Genomic DNA, 20,112 nt, shown 5'->3' with positions numbered 1-20,112 from the left:
TGCTTTGTGAATGAGACTGTTCTGAGCCACACACACACACACACACACACACACACACACACAGTATGTATATTACCATTACCTAAGAACTGGAACAATGACCAACGGTCAAACTTCAAACTTCCTCGCTTTGTCCTTTTCCCCGAAAACTTCACAAGCTCTTAGACTGTTTACACACACACACACACACACACACACACACACACACACACACACCATTCCCACGGCCAAAGACAGTCAGATAAAAGCAATACGAGTCCACAGCCAAAGTGAGACATCATGATGTAGTGTGTAGGGTGCTAGGTCTGTGAGAGTGGAAGTGTGGGTAAACCTTTACCCCTCACTACACATCAGTCACCTGACCTCTCTGACCTCCAGGAGCAGCTCGGTCATGAAGCAGCTCACCGTAGCAGGTCTCCACTATCCTTAACGCGTTTCATCACGAGGCTGAGGTCTGGCAGTGACAGGACTGTCTGAACCCCTGACCCAGGTTCTCCCACGAGCTTTACCCTCCCTGGTACCTCTGGTTCACAGCCTGCAGGCCCTGGAGTACAGGAGGGGGTCCCCCCTACCACGCACTACAGGAGGGGGTCCCCCCTACCACGCACTACAGGAGGGGGTCCCCCCTACCACGCACTACAGGAGGGGGTCCCCCCTACCACACACTACAGGAGGGGGTCCCCCCTACCACGCACTACAGGAGGGGGTCCCCCCTACCACACACTACAGGAGGGGGTCCCCCCTACCACGCACTACAGGAGGGGGTCCCCCCTACCACACACTACAGGAGGGGGTCCCCCCTACCACACACTACAGGAGGGGGTCCCCCCTACCACGCACTACAGGAGGGGGTCCCCCCTACCACGCACTACAGGAGGGGGTCCCCCCTACCACACACTACAGGAGGGGGTCCCCCCTACCACGCACTACAGGAGGGGGTCCCCCCTACCACGCACTACAGGAGGGGGTCCCCCCTACCACACACTACAGGAGGGGGTCCCCCCTACCACACACTACAGGAGGGGGTCCCCCCTACCACGCACTACAGGAGGGGGTCCCCCCTACCACGCACTACAGGAGGGGGTCCCCCCTACCACGCACTACAGGAGGGGGTCCCCCCTACCACGCACTACAGGAGGGGGTCCCCCCCTACCACGCACTACAGGAGGGGGTCCCCCCTACCACGCACTACAGGAGGAGGGCCCCCCCACTACAGGAGTAGGGAACAGAGGAGGGTTCCCCCACTACACACTGCAGGAGTAGGGAACAGAGGAGGGTTCCCCCACTACACACTACAGGAGTAGGGAACAGAGGAGGGTTCCCTCCCACTACAGGAGTAGGGAACAGAGGAGGGTTCCCCCCCACTACACACTACAGGAGTAGGGAACAGAGGAGGGTTCCCCCCCACTACAGGAGTAGGGAACAGAGGAGGGTTCCCCCCCCCACTACAGGAGTAGGTAACAGAGGAGGGTTCCCCCCCACTACACAGGAGTAGGGAACAGAGGAGGGTTCCCCCCACACTACAGGAGTAGGTAACAGAGGAGGGTCCCCCCCCACTACACACTACAGGAGTAGGGAACAGAGGAGGGTCCCCCCCACTACAGGAGTAGGTAACAGAGGAGGGTCCCCCCCCACTACACACTACAGGAGTAGGGAACAGAGGAGGGTCCCCCCCCACTACACACTACAGGAGTAGGGAACAGAGGAGGGTTCCCCCCCACTACAGGAGTAGGGAACAGAGGGTTCCCCCCCACTACAGGAGTAGGGAACAGAGGAGGGTTCCCCCCCACTACACACTACAGGAGTAGGGAACAGAGGAGGGTCCCCCCCACACTACAGGAGTAGGGAACAGAGGAGGGTTCCCCCCCACTACACACTACAGGAGTAGGGAACAGAGGAGGGTTCCCCCCCACTACACACTACAGGAGTAGGGAACAGAGGAGGGTTCCCCCCCACTACACACTACAGGAGTAGGGAACAGAGGAGGGTTCCCCCCCACTACACACTACAGGAGTAGGGAACAGAGGAGGGTTCCCCCCCACACTACAGGAGTAGGGAACAGAGGAGGGTTCCCCCCCACTACAGGAGTAGGGAACAGAGGAGGGTTCCCCCCCACTACAGGAGTAGGGAACAGAGGAGGGTTCCCCCCCACTACAGGAGTAGGGAACAGAGGAGGGTTCCCCCCCACTACAGGAGTAGGGAACAGAGGAGGGTTCCCCCCCACTACAGGAGTAGGGAACAGAGGAGGGTTCCCCCCCACTACAGGAGTAGGGAACAGAGGAGGGTTCCCCCCCCACTACACACTACAGGAGTAGGGAACAGAGGAGGGTTCCCTCCCACACTACAGGAGTAGGGAACAGAGGAGGGTTCCCCCCCACACTACAGGAGTAGGGAACAGAGGAGGGTTCCCCCCCACTACAGGAGTAGGGAACAGAGGAGGGTTCCCCCCCACTACAGGAGTAGGGAACAGAGGAGGGTTCCCCCCCACTACAGGAGTAGGGAACAGAGGAGGGTTCCCCCCCACTACAGGAGTAGGGAACAGAGGAGGGTTCCCCCCACACTACAGGAGTAGGGAACAGAGGAGGGTTCCCCCCCACTACAGGAGTAGGGAACAGAGGAGGGTTCCCCCCCACTACAGGAGTAGGGAACAGAGGAGGGTTCCCCCCCCACTACAGGAGTAGGGAACAGAGGAGGGTTCCCCCCCACTACAGGAGTAGGGAACAGAGGAGGGCCCCCCACCGGGTGGGCGGGGGGTCCCCCCCCCGGGGGGCGGGGGGCCCCCCACTACAGGAGTAGGGAACAGAGGAGGGTTCCCCCCACTACAGGAGTAGGGAACAGAGGAGGGTTCCCCCCCCAGTACAGGAGTAGGGAACAGAGGAGAGTTGCCCCCCACTACAGGAGTAGGGAACAGAGGAGGGTTCCCCCCACTACAGGAGTAGGGAACAGAGGAGGGTTCCCCCCCACTACAGGAGTAGGGAACAGAGGAGGGTTCCCCCCCACTACAGGAGTAGGGAACAGAGGAGGGTTCCCCCCCACTACAGGAGTAGGGAACAGAGGAGGGTTCCCCCCCACTACAGGAGTAGGGAACAGAGGAGGGCCCCCCCCCACTACAGGAGTAGGGAACAGAGGACAGTTCCCCCCCACTACAGGAGTAGGGAACAGAGGAGGGTTCCCCCCCACTACAGGAGTAGGGAACAGAGGAGGGTTCCCCCCCACTACAGGAGTAGGGAACAGGGGAGAGTTCCCCCCCACTACAGGAGTAGGGAACAGAGGAGGGTTCCCCCCCACTACAGGAGTAGGGAACAGAGGAGGGTTCCCCCCCACTACAGGAGTAGGGAACAGAGGAGGGTTCCCCCCCACTACAGGAGTAGGGAACAGAGGAGGGTTCCCCCCCACTACAGGAGTAGGGAACAGAGGAGAGTTTCCCCCCCAGTACAGGAGTAGGGAAGAGAGGAGAGTTCCCCCCCACTACAGGAGTAGGGAACAGAGGAGGGTCCCCCCCACTACAGGAGTAGGGAACAGAGGAGAGTTCCCCCCCACTACAGGAGTAGGGAACAGGGGAGAGTTACCCCCCACTACAGGAGTAGGGAACAGAGGAGGGTTCCCCCCCACTACAGGAGTAGGGAACAGAGGAGGGTTCCCCCCCACTACAGGAGTAGGGAACAGAGGAGGGTTCCCCCCCACTACAGGAGTAGGGAACAGAGGAGGGTTCCCCCCCACTACAGGAGTAGGGAACAGAGGAGGGTTCCCCCCCACTACAGGAGTAGGGAACAGAGGAGGGTTCCCCCCCACTACAGGAGTAGGGAACAGAGGAGAGTTCCCCCCCACTACACACTACAGGAGTAGGGAACAGAGGAGGGTTCCCCCCCACTACAGGAGTAGGGAACAGAGGAGAGTTCCATGTCGTCTGATTGCAGGGCAGCAGGACTGGCGAACGTGTTTCCTTTGACTTTTAATTTCAACGCAAACAACACGGACACAAACGTATGCGTACACACACAGTGCGTTTCCGTACCTGGTATTCTGATGTAGGACCAGCCATGCCGGGGGTAGAGTGCCATCACTCCCCCAGGGCATCGTGGGTAGAAAGTGTTGGCTCGGGACATCCAATCAGAGGCCAGATCAGGGGAGCCGTACAGGAAGCACTGCTTGGCGGCCATGCCCCCTCCGGCCCTCGTCTCCTGCCACTCGTACTCAGCGCTGCGGTCATCACAGTACCGCTCCATGGGAACCGCCGTTACCTAGGAAGCAACACAAAATTAACAACTGTCATTCTGATGAAGTGTTCCAATGTTGATTTGATAAAGTTTCATTCCAACTGCCAGCCGACCCCAGGTGCGGTCTCGTGACACCACCCGCCCCCACAACCCCCGGGTCTCGTGACACCAGCCGCCCCCACGACCCCCGGGTCTCGTGACTCCAGCCGCCCCCACGACCCCAGGTCCGGTCTCGTGACTCCAGCCGACCCCAGGTCCGGTCTCGTGACTCCAGCCGACCCCAGGTCCGGTCTCGTGACTCCAGCCGACCCCAGGACCCCAGGTCCGGTCTCATGGCTAGGGTTGCAAAGGGTCGGAAACTTTCCGACATTCTTCCATCACATGTACAGCTGATTCTCAAGGATCTTGCACACTAATGAGATGCTACAGAGCCCACACTACTACACAGGTCTGAGCCAAGGACTACATGCTTTCTGGTAAGTTTTGATTACAATACTGGATGGGGCGAATATAATTTATATATCATACATGATTTTTTGTTAACTAGTAAATATTAGCCTACAGCAGTGTGTTTAAATCATTTCTAACTTGTTAATAATTTCTGCTAGTTAGTTTTTGCTACCATGTGGGTTTTAGCTTGCTTGAGCCTGCTAACTGAGGAGTGTTAATTCACTTGTTTCCATACATGTTTCATTTTAAAACATTTATCTTACAAAAGAGTTGTTTAACTGCTTAACTATTTATCTGTACATGGAATTGTATTAGTTTTTTTTTTTATCATTCTTTTCTAATCTTTACAGGAAATTGCCACGGGCACTATCTGATGTGTGGAGACATTTCACTGCAGCTAATGTAGAAGGAAAAGCTGTGTACATTTACAAATACTGTGCCAAATCATATGTGAAGAATGCAACAAAGATGCAGAATCATCTGGCCAAGTGCATAAAGTTCCCTCAGCGCCCACAACAAGCAACCTCTGACGAAAAGTCCCTCTACTTCTATTCGAGGTGAAAATTATGACTCAGACACCTTATCGAGAGCAACAGCTCATGGTCCTCCTGGAATCAGAAGTTTTTTTTGACTCAATGGAGAAACGTAGTCAGAGAAATGCTGATGAATGTCTTGCTTGAGCTGTGTATACAACTGGTTCACCTCTGATGCTCACAGGCAATGTGTATTGGAAGAGATTTCTGAATGTTCTTCGCCCAGCAGACACCCCTCCAAACAGACATGCTTCATCGACTCATTTGCTGGATGCAGAGTTCAAATCATAGAGAAAGCAGACTGTTTTGCAATCATCTCTGATGGGTGGTCGAATGTTGGCAAGGAATAATTAACTACATCATCTCCACCCCTCAACCAGTATTCTACAAGAGCACAGACACAAGGGACAACAGACACACCGGTCTCTACATTACAGATGAGCTGAAGGCAGTCATCAATGACCTTGGACCACAGAAGGTATTGGCACTGGTGACAGACAATGCTGCGAACATGAAGGCTGCTTGGTCTAAAGTGGAGGAGTCCTAACCTCACATCACACCCATTGGCTGTGCTGCTCATGCATTGAATCTGCTCCTCAAGGACATCATGGCACTGAAAACAATGGATACACTCTACAAGAGAGCCAATGAATTGGTTAGGTATGTGAAGGGTCATCAAGTTATAGCAGCAATCTACCTCACCAAGCAAAGTGAGAAGAATAAGAGCACCACATTGAAGCTGCCCAGCAACACCTGTTGGGTTGGTGTTGTCATCATGTTGGACAGTCTCCCAGAGGGGAAGGAGTCTCTCCAAGAAATGGCCATATCACAGTCTGCCGATATGGACAGCCCCATCAAGAGGATCCTCCTGGATGATGTATTTTGGGGAGAGTGGTAAGCAGCCTGAAACTCCTGAAACCTATAGGACGGACTGAGAGAGACAACGCCACCCTGTCTGATGTTCAGACTCTGCTTGCAGATGTAAGAGAAGAAATCCGTACTGCCCTGCCCACTTCACTGTTGCTCCAAGCAGAGGAAACAGCAGTTCTGAAATACATCAAAAAGCGTGAAGACTTCTGCCTGAAGCCCATACACGCCACAGCATACGTTAGACCTCAAGTATGCTGGCAAGAGCATCCTATCTGGTGCAGAGATCACCAAGGCCTATGGTGTCATCACTACCGTGTCTCGCCACCTTGGCCTGGATGAGGGCAAGGTTCTTGGCAGTCTGGCGAAGTACAGACATATTACACTGCAATAGGGCATCTCCATCGTGCCAACATATCTCATCAGCCACCTGGTGGAAGGGACTTTGTAGATCTGAGGCTCTTTCCCCTGTTGCCTCCATCATCCTCCAAATCCCACCAACATCAGCCGCCTCGGAGCGCAACTGGTCCTTGTTTGGGAACACACACACCAAAGCACGCAACAGGCTGACCAGTACAAAGGTTGAAAAATTGGTGGCCATTCGGGCAAATTTCAGGCTTTTTGAGCCTGACAGCGAGCCATCCTCAACAAGGTTGGAAAGTGACAGTGAAGATGAGGCCTCAGAGTCTGATGTTCAAGAGGTGGACATTGAGGAGGTCCAGGGAGAAGACATGGAAGCCTGAGAGGAAGATAACCAAAGATTTTGTTTCTAGACTATCATTTTACAGATGTATGTTGAAAACGTTTCTGGGCGATGCAATAGATCGTTGGGGATCATTCAATATTCCCTTTTTTGTTGTTCAGTGAAATCATCCCATGTGTAGAGTCAACTCATTTAATTAAAGTTCAATTCGTAACTAAATATTTTTTTTTATTTCTATTTGAAGGATTTAATCATTTGCAATTATGTCTACTTATGATAAGGTAAAAGGTTTTTGTTTCTGTCGCCATTTGATATGGTAAATATATCGAAAGCAAAAAACATCTACATTTAAATGGTATTAATATTAATTTGCATATATTTCCGTTAATTCCCATTTATTCCTGTGAATTCCCACGGAAAGTTTCCACTGAATATTGCTCACAATATTTCCTGCTGGGGTGATTCATACAGATCAGTGTTCATCCTGCCCCCCCCCTTTGGGATCCATCTTGCCCCCCCCCCCCCCCCCCCCCTCTGGGATCCACCCCCCACCCCCCGTGAGATCCATTCCCACAGGAAGAGGGTGGAAGAGGGAAAGAGAGATGGATGAGGGAAAGAGAGATGGATGAGGGAAAGAGAGATGGATGAGGGAAAGAGAGATGGATGAGGGAAAGAGAGCTGGATGAGGGAAAGAGAGATGGATGAGGGAAAGAGAGATGGAGAGGGAAGAGAGAGGAGGGAAAGAGGGAGGAAGAGGGGAAAAAGCAATGTTTCTTGGTCTCTTTGTTGATGTGGAAGCTATGATCTGTGAACCAGCAGGATCTCTCTGTGTGTGTGTGTGTGTGTGTGTGTGTGTGTGTGTGTGTGTGTGTGTGTGTGTGTGTGTGTGTGGTGTGTGTGTGTGTGTGTGTGTGAGAGTGTGAGAGAGAGAGTGAGTGAGACAGTGCAGCAGGTTGGGTGGTCGATCGAGAAAAGGGACGGGGGAGGAGGATGTGTTGTCTTTGGAAACATTCAACAATGAGCAGCATTATCTGCCTAACGTGCTGTGTGTGTGTATATGCGTGTTCTGTGTGCATTCTCTGTGTGTGAAGAGACCCCCTGCGGTGGCTTCAAGCTGCACTCTAAACAAACAGTAACTTCTAAAAACGTCTCGTGGACTACAGATTTATTTACCTTCCTCTCTCACCACACACACAAAAAAAACACAGCCCTCTCTCACACACACATCTCTCGACCATTCCCTCCCTCTTACACACACACACTGGGGCCTTACCCTTGGCACAGCGGTGAGCAGGAACTTGGGTGGTTGTGTGGGTTGGCCTGGTCGTAGGGTGGTGGAGTTGGCAGAGCATCGACTGTGGACCAGAACATCACAGTGACCCATCAGACCTGGGCTGTGACGGGTGAATACCAGGTTCTGGAGAGAGAGAGAGAGAAAGAAGGAGAGACTAGATTGATGAAGTACTCAATAAACCAAACATAACACTTTCCTTTGGTAGTTTTAAACAACGTGTATATGACCTTCAAAGAACGTGTGTCATGTGTGTCGTGTGTGTGTTTGTGTTAGAGTGACGCGACATCGGCTTCATTCACAGTGAACATTCAAACCCTGTTAAAGGGGAAGTTATGTGGCCGTATTTTCTCTCGTTCTGCGTTTGATCCCCTCCCCAACCTTTTTTGTGACATTTTTGTTTTGTTAAAGAGAGAATGCAATATGCAAATATATCTAAAGCCTATTAGAAAACAGTAAAACCTTCCACATCAACATATTACACATCAGAATCCCATTCTGAATGTCATCTCCACACTAAATATGGTTTTTGAAAGAAAATCTCCACTGTGCCATAAATCCATATTTTAATGATGCTGTTTACAACAAAAACAACAAGGTATAAATATGGATTTCTGGGACAGTAGAATAAAATAAAATGAATTTTTAGTGCAGAGACATCATTCAGAAGGATTGTGATGTAATTACGAGTTGGATCGGAGTGTTTTCTAACAAGCTTTTAGATTCGTTGTCATAACGCCTTGTAGTCAACGGCCAAGTGATGACTCTGCAAAATGTGACAAACAATTTTCTCTGTAAAGAAACAAAATATCAAACAAAAGTTAGGGGGATAAACTAAAAGCATAGAAAGAGTGGAAATAAGACCAGATGTAAAAAATAAGACATGGGCAGACCCACAGCGACATCTAGGGGTCCTAAACAGCAACAGACCTTCTCTCCATTCCAGGGCCTGAGACCTGTGGTAATTGGTAGACCAAACCCCAAATATGACCCCATTTGGCCAAGACAGTCCTTTAGCCAACAGAATGTTGAAATCCTAGTGGTTACATCTCAGCAGACTATAGTAGGTGTAAAACCATGGCTAGCCAGGGTTGGATGGTAACATAGTGGTGAGGTGGTGCTGGTGGTCAGCTGAGAGTTGAGACTTAGCTGCTCCAAATGAAGGGAAAGATCCATCCCAGTGGGACAGAGTGATGTTGGAAAGATCCATCCCAGTGGGACAGAGTGATGTTGGAAAGATCCATCCCAGTGGGACAGAGTGATGTTGGAAAGATCCATCCCAGTGGGACAGAGTGATGTTGGAAAGATCCATCCCAGTGGGACAGAGTGATGTTGGAAAGAGTGTCCATGTGCCAAATGGGAATGGACCAGGATCCAAGATGGGGGAAATGGTAGGGGATTACAGAGACAGTCTGGCTGAGTGTCTGGGTCTCTCTAGGCGTGGCTGGCTGAGTGTCTGGGTCTCTCTAGGCGTGGCTGGCTGAGTTAGGCAAGGCTAGGCAGTGATGTGGCCAGCTTCATTATTTGGCAAGGCTAGGCAGTGATGTGACTCATTATTTGGCAAGGCTAGGCAGTGATGTGACTCATTATTTGGCAAGGCTAGGCAGTGATGTGACTCATTATTTGGCAAGGCTAGGCAGTGATGTGACTCATTATTTGGCAAGGCTAGGCAGTGATGTGACTCATTATTTGGCAAGGCTAGGCAGTGATGTGACTCATTATTTGGCAAGGCTAGGCAGTGATGTGACTCATTATTTGGCAAGGCTAGGCAGTGATGTGACTCATTATTTGGCAAGGCTAGGCAGTGATGTGACTCATTATTTGGCAAGGCTAGGCAGTGATGTGACTCATTATTTGGCAAGGCTAGGCAGTGATGTGACTCATTATTTGGCAAGGCTAGGCAGTGATGTGACTCATTATTTGGCAAGGCTAGGCAGTGATGTGACTCATTATTTGGCAAGGCTAGGCAGTGATGTGACTCATTATTTGGCAAGGCTAGGCAGTGATGTGACTCATTATTTGGCAAGGCTAGGCAGTGATGTGACTCATTATTTGGCAAGGCTAGGCAGTGATGTGACTCATTATTTGGCAAGGCTAGGCAGTGATGTGACTCATTATTTGGCAAGGCTAGGCAGTGATGTGACTCATTATTTGGCAAGGCTAGGCAGTGATGTGACTCATTATTTGGCAAGGCTAGGCAGTGATGTGACTCATTATTTGGCAAGGCTAGGCAGTGATGTGACTCATTATTTGGCAAGGCTAGGCAGTGATGTGACTCATTATTTGGCAAGGCTAGGCAGTGATGTGACTCATTATTTGGCAAGGCTAGGCAGTGATGTGACTCATTATTTGGCAAGGCTAGGCAGTGATGCGACTCATTATTTGGCAAGGCTAGGCAGTGATGCGACTCATTATTTGGCAAGGCTAGGCAGTGATGCGACTCATTATTTGGCAAGGCTAAGCAGTGATGTGACTTATTATTTGGCAAGGCTAAGCAGTGATGCGAGTTATTATTTGGCAAGGCTAAGCAGTGACGCGAGTTATTATTTGGCAAGGCTAGGCAGTGATGCGACTCATTATTTGGCAAGGCTAGGCAGTGACGTGACTTATTATTTGGCAAGGCTAGGCAGTGATGTGAGTTATTATTTGGCAAGGCTAGGCAGTGACGTGACTTATTATTTGGCAAGGCTAGGCAGTGACGTGACTTATTATTTGGCAAGGCTAGGCAGTGACGTGACTTATTATTTGGCAAGGCTAAGCAGTGATGTGACTTATTATTTGGCAAGGCTAGGCAGTGATGTGACTTATTATTTGGCAAGGCTAAGCAGTGATGTGAGTTATTATTTGGCAAGGCTAAGCAGTGATGTGACTTATTATTTGGCAAGGCTAAGCAGTGATGTGAGTTATTATTTGGCAAGGCTAGGCAGTGATGTGAGTTATTATTTGGCAAGGCTAAGCAGTGATGTGAGTTATTATTTGGCAAGGCTAAGCAGTGATGTGAGTTATTATTTGGCAAGGCTAGGCAGTGATGTGAGTTATTATTTGGCAAGGCTAGGCAGTGATGTGAGTTATTATTTGGCAAGGCTAGGCAGTGATGTGAGTTATTATTTGGCAAGGCTAGGCAGTGATGTGACTTATTATTTGGCAAGGCTAGGCAGTGATGTGAGTTATTATTTGGCAAGGCTAAGCAGTGATGTGAGTTATTATTTGGCAAGGCTAAGCAGTGATGTGAGTTATTATTTGGCAAGGCTAAGCAGTGATGTGAGTTATTATTTGGCAAGGCTAAGCAGTGATGTGAGTTATTATTTGGCAAGGCTAAGCAGTGATGTGAGTCATTATTTGGCAAGGCTAAGCAGTGATGTGAGTTATTATTTGGCAAGGCTAAGCAGTGATGTGAGTTATTATTTGGCAAGGCTAAGCAGTGATGTGAGTTATTATTTGGCAAGGCTAAGCAGTGATGTGAGTCATTATTTGGCAAGGCTAAGCAGTGATGTGACTTATTATTTGGCAAGGCTAGGCAGTGACGTGGCTAGAGTTGTTGGGAGATGAATCCCAGGCTAGTGAGAGTTAGGCCACAGAGAGACTGCAAAGTCTGGATCTGAACTGTATAAACACTGTCATGAAACCATCTGGAAACCAGTCGACTGGTTGCAGTTTTTCATTGTGTAGAAAAGAGAGTCGGGTCACAAGGTTTACAGCAGATCTCCAGGTGTCTGAAGCTGTAGATCCTTCCCCCTCTAGAGCTACAGTTGAAGCAGGAAGTTTACATACACTTAGGTTGGAGTCATTAAAACTCGTTTTTCAACCACTCCACAAATTTCTTGTTAACAAACTATAGTTTTGGCAAGTCGGTTAGGACATCTACAGTGTGCATGACAAGTCATTTTTCCAACAATTGTTTACAGACAGATTATTTAACTTATAATTCACAGGATCACAATTCCAGTGGGTCAGAAGTTTACATACACTAAGTTGACTGTGCCTTTAAACAGCTTGGAAAATTCCAGAAAATGTCATGGCTTTAGAAGCTTCTGATAGGCTAATTAACATCATTTGAGTCAATTGGAGGTGTACCTGTGGATGTATTTCAAGGCCTACCTTCAAACTCAGTGCCTCTTTGCTTAACATCAGGGGAAAATCAAAAGAAATCAGCCAAGACCTCAGACAAGTCTGGTTCATCCTTGGGAGCAATTTCCAAATGCCTGAAGGTACCACGTTCATCTGTTCAAACAATAGTAAGCAGGTATAAACACCATGGGACCACGCAGCCATCATACCGCTCAGGAAGGAGACGTGGTCTGTCTCCTAGAGAGGAACGTACTTTGGTGCGAAAAGTACAAATCCATCCCAGAACAACAGCAAAGGACCTTGTGGAGATCCTGGAGGAAACGGGTACAAAAGTATCTATATCCACAGTAAAACGAGTCCTATATCGACATAACCTGAAAGGCCACTCAGCAAGGGAGAAGCCACTGCTCCAAAACCGCCATAAAAAAGCCAGACTACGGTTTGCAACTGCACATGGGGACAAAGATCGTACTTTTTGGAGAAATGTCCTCTGGTCTGATGAAACAAAAACAGAACTGTTTGGCCATAATGACCATCCTTATGTTTGGAGGGAAAAATGGGGAGGCTTGCAAGCCGAAGAACACCATCCCAACCGTGAAGCACAGGGGTGGCAGCATCATGTTGTGGGGATGCTTTGCTGCAGGAGGGACTGGTGCACTTCACAAAATAGATGGCATCATGAGGGAGGGAAATTATGTGGATATATTGAAGCAACATCTCTTGGTCACAAATGGGTCTTCCAAATGGACAATGACCCCAAACATACTTCCAAAGTTGTGGCAAAATGGCTTAAGGACAACAAAGTCAAGGTATTGCCATCACAAAGCCCTGACCTCAATCCTATAGAAAATGTGTGTGCAGAACTGAAAAAGAGTGTGCGAGCAAGGAGGCCTACAAACCTGACTCAGTTACACCAGCTCTGTCAATGGGCCAAAATGCACCCAACTTATTGTGGGAAGCTTGTGGAAGGCTACCCAAAACATTTTACAAAAGTTAAACAATTTAAAAGTCAATGCTACCAAATATTAATTGAGTGTATGTAAACTTCTGACCCACTGGGAATGTGATGAAAGAAATAAAAGCTGAAATAAATAATTCTCTCTACAATTATTCTGACATTTCACATTCTTAAAATAAAGTGGTGATCCTAACTGACCTAAGACAGGGAATTTCTACTAGGATTAAATGTCAGGATGTATGTAAACTTTAAATGTATATGCAAACTTCCGACTTCAACTGTAGGTCTTCCTTAGAGAAGCCATTCCAGAGGGGAAACCTAAGATGAAGAATATCTGTCTGATACTGTTTGAATTAGCCTGGGGAAGGTAGGATGAGACTGAGGTTGTTAGGGGAGACCGGGGGAAGGTAGGATGAGACTGAGGTTGTTAGGGGAGACCTGGGGAAGGTAGGATGAGACTGAGGTTGTTAGGGGAGACCTGGGGAAGGTAGGATGAGACTGAGGTTGTTAGGGGAGACCGGGGGAAGGTAGGATGAGACTGAGGTTGTTAGGGGAGACCGGGGGAAGGTAGGATGAGACTGAGGTTGTTAGGGGAGACCGGGGGAAGGTAGGATGAGACTGAGGTTGTTAGGGGAGACCGGGGGAAGGTAGGATGAGACTGAGGTTGTTAGGGGAGACCGGGGGAAGGTAGGATGAGACTGAGGTTGTTAGGGGAGACCGGGGGAAGGTAGGATGAGACTGAGGTTGTTAGGGGAGACCGGGGGAAGGTAGGATGAGACTGAGGTTGTTAGGGGAGACCGGGGGAAGGTAGGATGAGACAGGTTGTTAGGGGAGACCGGGGGAAGGTAGGATGAGACTGAGGTTGTTAGGGGAGACCGGGGGAAGGTAGGATGAGACAGGTTGTTAGGGGAGACCGGGGGAAGGTAGGATGAGACTGAGGTTGTTAGGGGTGACCGGGGGAAGGTAGGATGAGACTGAGGTTGTTAGGGGAGACCGGGGGAAGCTAGAGGAAGCAAAATTCTGGTTCAAGCTCTCTCCTCTGGTTCTGTAGGTGCAGAATGTGGACCAGCTTAAACAGGCCCTTTGTATCAGGTTCCAGAGAAAACGGAGCTTGAGAGAGAGAGGAAAGAGTGGAGGCTGACTGGCAGAAAGTAGAGAGGCAGAGAGAGAGGAAAGAGTGGAGGCTGACTGGCAGAAAGTAGAGAGGCAGAGAGAGAGAGGAAAGAGTGGAGGCTGACTGGCAGAAAGTAGAGAGGCAGAGAGAGAGGAAAGAGTGGAGGCTGACTGGCAGAAAGTAGAGAGGCAGAGAGAGAGAGGAAAGAGTGGAGGCTGACTGGCAGAAAGTAGAGGCAGAGAGAGAGGAAGAGTGGAGGCTGACTGGCAGAAAGTAGAGAGGCAGAGAGAGAGGAAAGAGTGGAGGCTGACTGGCAGAAAGTAGAGAGGCAGAGAGAGAGGAAAGAGTGGAGGCTGACTGGCAGAAAGTAGAGAGGCAGAGAGAGAGGAAAGAGTGGAGGCTGACTGGCAGAAAGTAGAGAGGCAGAGAGAGAGGAAAGAGTGGAGGCTGACTGGCAGAAAGTAGAGGCAGAGAGAGAGGAAAGAGTGGAGGCTGACTGGCAGAAAGTAGAGAGGCAGAGGAAAGACTTGAGGTGGGTGTGTGTGTCTCACCTGTAACACTGTGCTCGTGCGTGTGTTGGGGAAAGCAGTAGGTCGGTCCAGCCAGAGGATCAGACCCCTCCGAGAGAGACACTGACTCCGGGGCCTCCCGCTCCCTTCCTCCTCTCCTCCTCCTCCTCCTATCCTCCCTCCATCCCCCTCTCCACCCTCCTCCTCTTCCAGGCCCCACAAGCGTCTCTGGTAGAGCCGGTACGCCGCCTTCAGGGAAAGAAAAAGAGCTAACCACCTGAAACAGGAGAGAGGAGAGTCTGATTAAAACAACTTCCAAAACATAATGTAGATGGCAATTAGCTTCATAGCTAACTCCAGAACGGTTTACATTTGTGAACACGGGGATGTTGCTCACCATCCACAGACTCTGTTGACTAACTGCATTGTCAAGCTCTAGTGTCCCTTGGACACCTACCTGACCAGAGTGCCCTGCAGCATGACGTTGAACATCTCTGCCGGCGAAACGTCGATGAAACGCAGGAAGGAGAAACAACTTCCTTCATGATCACCTTGAGGAGGATAAACACTTGTTTTAGACACACGAGGAGGCAGAGGGCTAGCTCTAAACACTAAAGTCTAAGAAGCTTCCTCTTGTCTTCTTTCATTCATCTATACTGATGTGAAAGAATGAAGAGGGTAGTCACTTACCTTTCCTGTGGAAGAGGGACTGGTGGATATGATCTGGAGAGAAGGGAGACAGTAGAACCTGGAGCACCCTGAGAGAGGAGACAGAGAGAGACACACGGAGAGAGAGACAGAGAGAGAGAGACACACACAGAGAGGGAGAGAGAGAGAGCGAGAGACACAGAGAGAGAGAGAGGCGAGAGACACAGAGAGAGAGGAGAGAGAGAGAGAGAGACACGGCACGAGAGGGAGACAGAGAGAAGGATTCTATGAACATGGTTATCCGAGAATAACAAATAAACCCCTCAAATGCTCTCATTGTCTTCTACATCATAATATAACAATTAAACACCACCAGCCATTACCAAGTCACATTGGACAAGCACTGAGTTTACTGTGTTACTCATTTGTTCCTGCTGTGTGTGTGTGTGTGTGTGTGTGGTGTGTTACTCACTTGTTCCTGCTGTGTGTGTGTGTGTGTGTGTGTGGTGTGTTACTCACTTGTTCCTGCTGTGTGTGTGTGTGGTGGTGTGTGTGAGTCCATGGCGGTAGAGGAACTTGGACATGACGTAGGGTCTCAGCGACATGTGGAAGGGAGAACGGGTCTCCTGACGTTCAAACAGGTCAGGGTGGTTACAGACCTACAGGAAGAGAGAAAACACTACTCATACTGAACCACCGAGAGTAGGAAGAAACCTCGAGAGGAACCAGACTCTGGAGTCTTCCTCTGGTTGGTTGGCTTTAGATAACAACAGTTATTCTTACTACTTCCTCTCTATTTAGACCTGGGACACCAGGTTCATTACCAGGTTGAACAGAAAACCAGCAGTACTGGGTACCCAGGTTTTTTATTTAATTTAACCTTTATTTAACATTCTTATTTACAATGACGGTCTCGCCACCGGCCGAACCCGGACGACGCTGGGCGGCGCCCTATGGGACTCACAATCACGTCCGGTTGTGATACAGCCTGGGATCGAACCAGGGTGTCTGTAGTGACGCCTCTAGCACTGTGATACAGTGCCTTAGACCTCTGCACCACTCGGGAGGCCAAAGGATATAGAAAATCAAAATAATATTCAACTCCTAGTTTCATCATTACTGTTATAGTACTGTCAGCCAATCAGCATTCAGGACTAGAACCACCCAGTCTATAATACATCACTACTGTTATAGTACTGTCAGCCAATCAGCATTCAGGACTAGAACCACCCAGTCTATAATACTGGATACATCATTACTGTTATAGTACTGTCAGCCAATCAGCATTCAGGACTAGAACCACCCAGTCTATAATACTGGATACATCATTACTGTTATAGTACTGTCAGCCAATCAGCATTCAGGACTAGAACCACCCAGTCTATAATACTGGATACATCATTACTGTTATAGTACTGTCAGCCAATCAGCATTCAGGACTAGAACCACCCAGTCTATAATACGTCATTACTGTTATAGTACTGTCAGCCAATCAGCATTCAGGACTAGAACCACCCAGTCTATAATACTGGATAGGTCATTACTGTTATAGTACTGTCAGCCAATCAGCATTCAGGACTAGAACCACCCAGTCTATAATACTGGATACATCATTACTGTTATAGTACTGTCAGCCAATCAGCATTCAGGACTAGAACCACCCAGTCTATAATACGTCATTACTGTTATAGTACTGTCAGCCAATCAGCATTCAGGACTAGAACCACCCAGTCTATAATACTGGATACATCATTACTGTTATAGTACTGTCAGCCAATCAGCATTCAGGACTAGAAGCACCCAGTCTATAATACTGGATACGTCATTACTGTTATAGAACTGTCAGCCAATCAGCATTCAGGACTAGAACCACCCAGTCTATAATTCGTCATTACTGTTATAGTACTGTCAGCCAATCAGCATTCAGGACTAGAACCACCCAGTCTATAATATATCATTACTGTTATTGAACTGTCAGCCAATCAGCATTCAGGACTAGAACCACCCAGTCTATATTACTGGATACGTCATTACTGTTATAGTACTGTCAGCCAATCAGCATTCAGGACTAGAACCACCCAGTCTATAATAAGTCATTACTGTTATAGTACTGTCAGCCAATCAGCATTCAGGACTAGAACCACCCAGTCTATAATACTGGATACATCATTACTGTTATAGTACTGTCAGCCAATCAGCATTCAGGACTAGAACCACCCAGTCTATAATACTGGATAGGTCATTACTGTTATAGTACTGTCAGCCAATCAGCATTCAGGACTAGAACCACCCAGTCTATAATACTGGATAGGTCATTACAGTTATAGTACTGTCAGCCAATCAGCATTCAGGACTAGAACCACCCAGTCTATAATACTGGATACATCATTACTGTTATAGTACTGTCAGCCAATCAGCATTCAGGACTAGAACCACCCAGTCTATAATACTGGATAGGTCATTACTGTTATAGTACTGTCAGCCAATCAGCATTCAGGACTAGAACCACCCAGTCTATAATACTGGATAGGTCATTACAGTTATAGTACTGTCAGCCAATCAGCATTCAGGACTAGAACCACCCAGTCTATAATACTGGATAGGTCATTACTGTTATAGTACTGTCAGCCAATCAGCATTCAGGACTAGAACCACCCAGTCTATAATACTGGATAGGTCATTACTGTTATAGTACTGTCAGCCAATCAGCATTCAGGACTAGAACCACCCAGTCTATAATACTGGATAGGTCATTACTGTTATAGTACTGTCAGCCAATCAGCATTAAATCCGCTTTTTGTTTTGTTTCCTTGCCTCATACCAATGAGTATGGTGATACTGGGATCGTCCCTAGTACTCAACTAACGAGATCATCGGTACCTTTCTGAACTGCATGACCAGGTTCATAAGGGATGAGGTAGTACTGTGAGCCTGTTGTGATGAACCCATAGACGACTGGAGAAGATCCTCGATGGAGATCTTGTTCCTCAGAGCTCTGTAGAGCAGCCTCTGTCTGCACGTCAACTGGCAGTATGTTAGGATTTCAATCTGTAAGAGAGAGGGGATAGGTAGATACAGAAAACACAGTAACCATCCTTATCTATCAGAGGAAGAGGGGGTATAGTTAGATACAGAAAACACAGTAACCATCCTTATCTATCAGAGGAAGAGAGGGGATAGGTAGATACAGAAAACACAGTAACCATCCTTATCTATCAGAGGAAGAGAGGGGATAGGTAGATACAGAAAACACAGTAACCATCCTTATCTATCAGAGGAAGAGAGGGGATAGGTAGATACAGAAAACACAGTAACCATCCTTATCTATCAGAGGAAGAGAGGGGATAGGTAGATACAGAAAACACAGTAACCATCCTTATCTATCAGAGGAAGAGAGGGGATAGGTAGATACAGAAAACACAGTAACCATCCTTATCTATCAGAGGAAGAGAGGGGATAGGTAGATACAGAAAACACAGTAACCATCCTTATCTATCAGAGGAAGAGGAGGTGAAATACAGATACTTGTCAAAACGATCTGGAAACATCTGGCAGCTGCTAGTGTAGGTATGGAAGGAGGAAAGGAGACAGATGTGGGTGCCAAGTGAGGACTAGGGTGATGAAAGCAGAGTTGCCTGCCTGGGGGAATAAATAGTGTAGGATACTGAGGTAGGAAAGGAGAGACGATAGAGAGGATACTGAGGTAGGAAAGGAGAGACGATACTGAGGTAGGAATGGAGAGAAGATAGAGAGGATACTGAGGTAGGAAAGGAGAGAGGATACTGAGGTAGGAAAGGAGAGACGATACAGAGGATACTGAGGTAGGAAAGGAGAGACGATACAAAGGATACTGAGGTAGGAAAGGAGAGACGATAGAGGGTATTGAGGTAGGAAAGGAGAGACGATAGAGGGTATTGAGGTAGGAAAGGAGAGACGATAGAGGGTATTGAGGTAGGAAAGGAGAGACGATAGAGGGTATTGAGGTAGGAAAGGAGAGACGATAGAGGGTACTGAGGTAGGAAAGGAGAGACGATAGAGGGTACTGAGGTAGGAAAGGAGAGACGATAGAGGGTATTGAGGTAGGAAAGGAGAGACGATAGAGGGTATTGAGGTAGGAAAGGAGAGACGATAGAGGGTATTGAGGTAGGAAAGGAGAGACGATAGAGAGGATACTGAGGTAGGAAAGGAGAGACGGAGGGTACTGAGGTAGGAAAGGAGAGACGATACAGAGGATACTGAGGTAGGAAAGGAGAGACGATAGAGGGTACTGAGGTAGGAAAGGAGAGACGATAGAGGGTACTGAGGTAGGAAAGGAAAGACGATAGAGGGTACTGAGGTAGGAAAGGAGAGACGATAGAGGGTACTGAGGTAGGAAAGGAGAGACGATAGAGGGTACTGAGGTAGGAAAGGAGAGACGATAGAGGGTACTGAGGTAGGAAAGGAGAGACGATAGAGGGTACTGAGGTAGGAAAGGAGAGACGATAGAGGGTACTGAGGTAGGAAAGGAGAGACGATAGAGGGTACTGAGGTAGGAAAGGAGAGACGATAGAGGGTACTGAGGTAGGAAAGGAGAGACGATAGAGGGTACTGAGGTAGGAAAGGAGAGACGATAGAGGGTACTGAGGTAGGAAAGGAGAGACGATAGAGGGTACTGAGGTAGGAAAGGAGAGACGATAGAGGGTACTGAGGTAGGAAAGGAGAGACGATAGAGGGTACTGAGGTAGGAAAGGAGAGACGATAGAGGGTACTGAGGT

The 20,112-nt window shown here is 48.7% G+C and overlaps 1 protein-coding gene across 7 annotated transcripts in view; it reads right to left on the bottom strand.

Moving 5' to 3' along the window:
• Nucleotides 1-20,112, bottom strand: part of ino80 (INO80 complex ATPase subunit) — a 112,053-nt gene that overhangs the window by 58,227 nt on the left and 33,714 nt on the right. For all 7 annotated transcript variants that reach the window (XM_082977058.1, XM_082977063.1, XM_082977062.1 and 4 more), the window contains exons 20-26: nt 18,239-18,406; nt 15,878-16,017; nt 15,401-15,468; nt 15,168-15,261; nt 14,753-14,987; nt 8,044-8,187; nt 4,016-4,241 (exon numbers count right to left, since the gene is read on the bottom strand). In XM_082977058.1, coding sequence (XP_082833184.1) covers nt 4,016-4,241; nt 8,044-8,187; nt 14,753-14,987; nt 15,168-15,261; nt 15,401-15,468; nt 15,878-16,017; nt 18,239-18,406 — 1,075 coding nt within the window. The remainder of the gene's footprint in view (nt 1-4,015; nt 4,242-8,043; nt 8,188-14,752; nt 14,988-15,167; nt 15,262-15,400; nt 15,469-15,877; nt 16,018-18,238; nt 18,407-20,112) is intronic.

This window comes from Salmo salar, chromosome 06 (genome assembly GCF_965601325.2).
Source record: "Salmo salar chromosome 06, fSalSal1, whole genome shotgun sequence".
In the NCBI taxonomy this organism is placed as follows: domain Eukaryota; kingdom Metazoa; phylum Chordata; class Actinopteri; order Salmoniformes; family Salmonidae; genus Salmo; species Salmo salar.
This window is presented reverse-complemented; position numbering and strand designations above follow the sequence as displayed.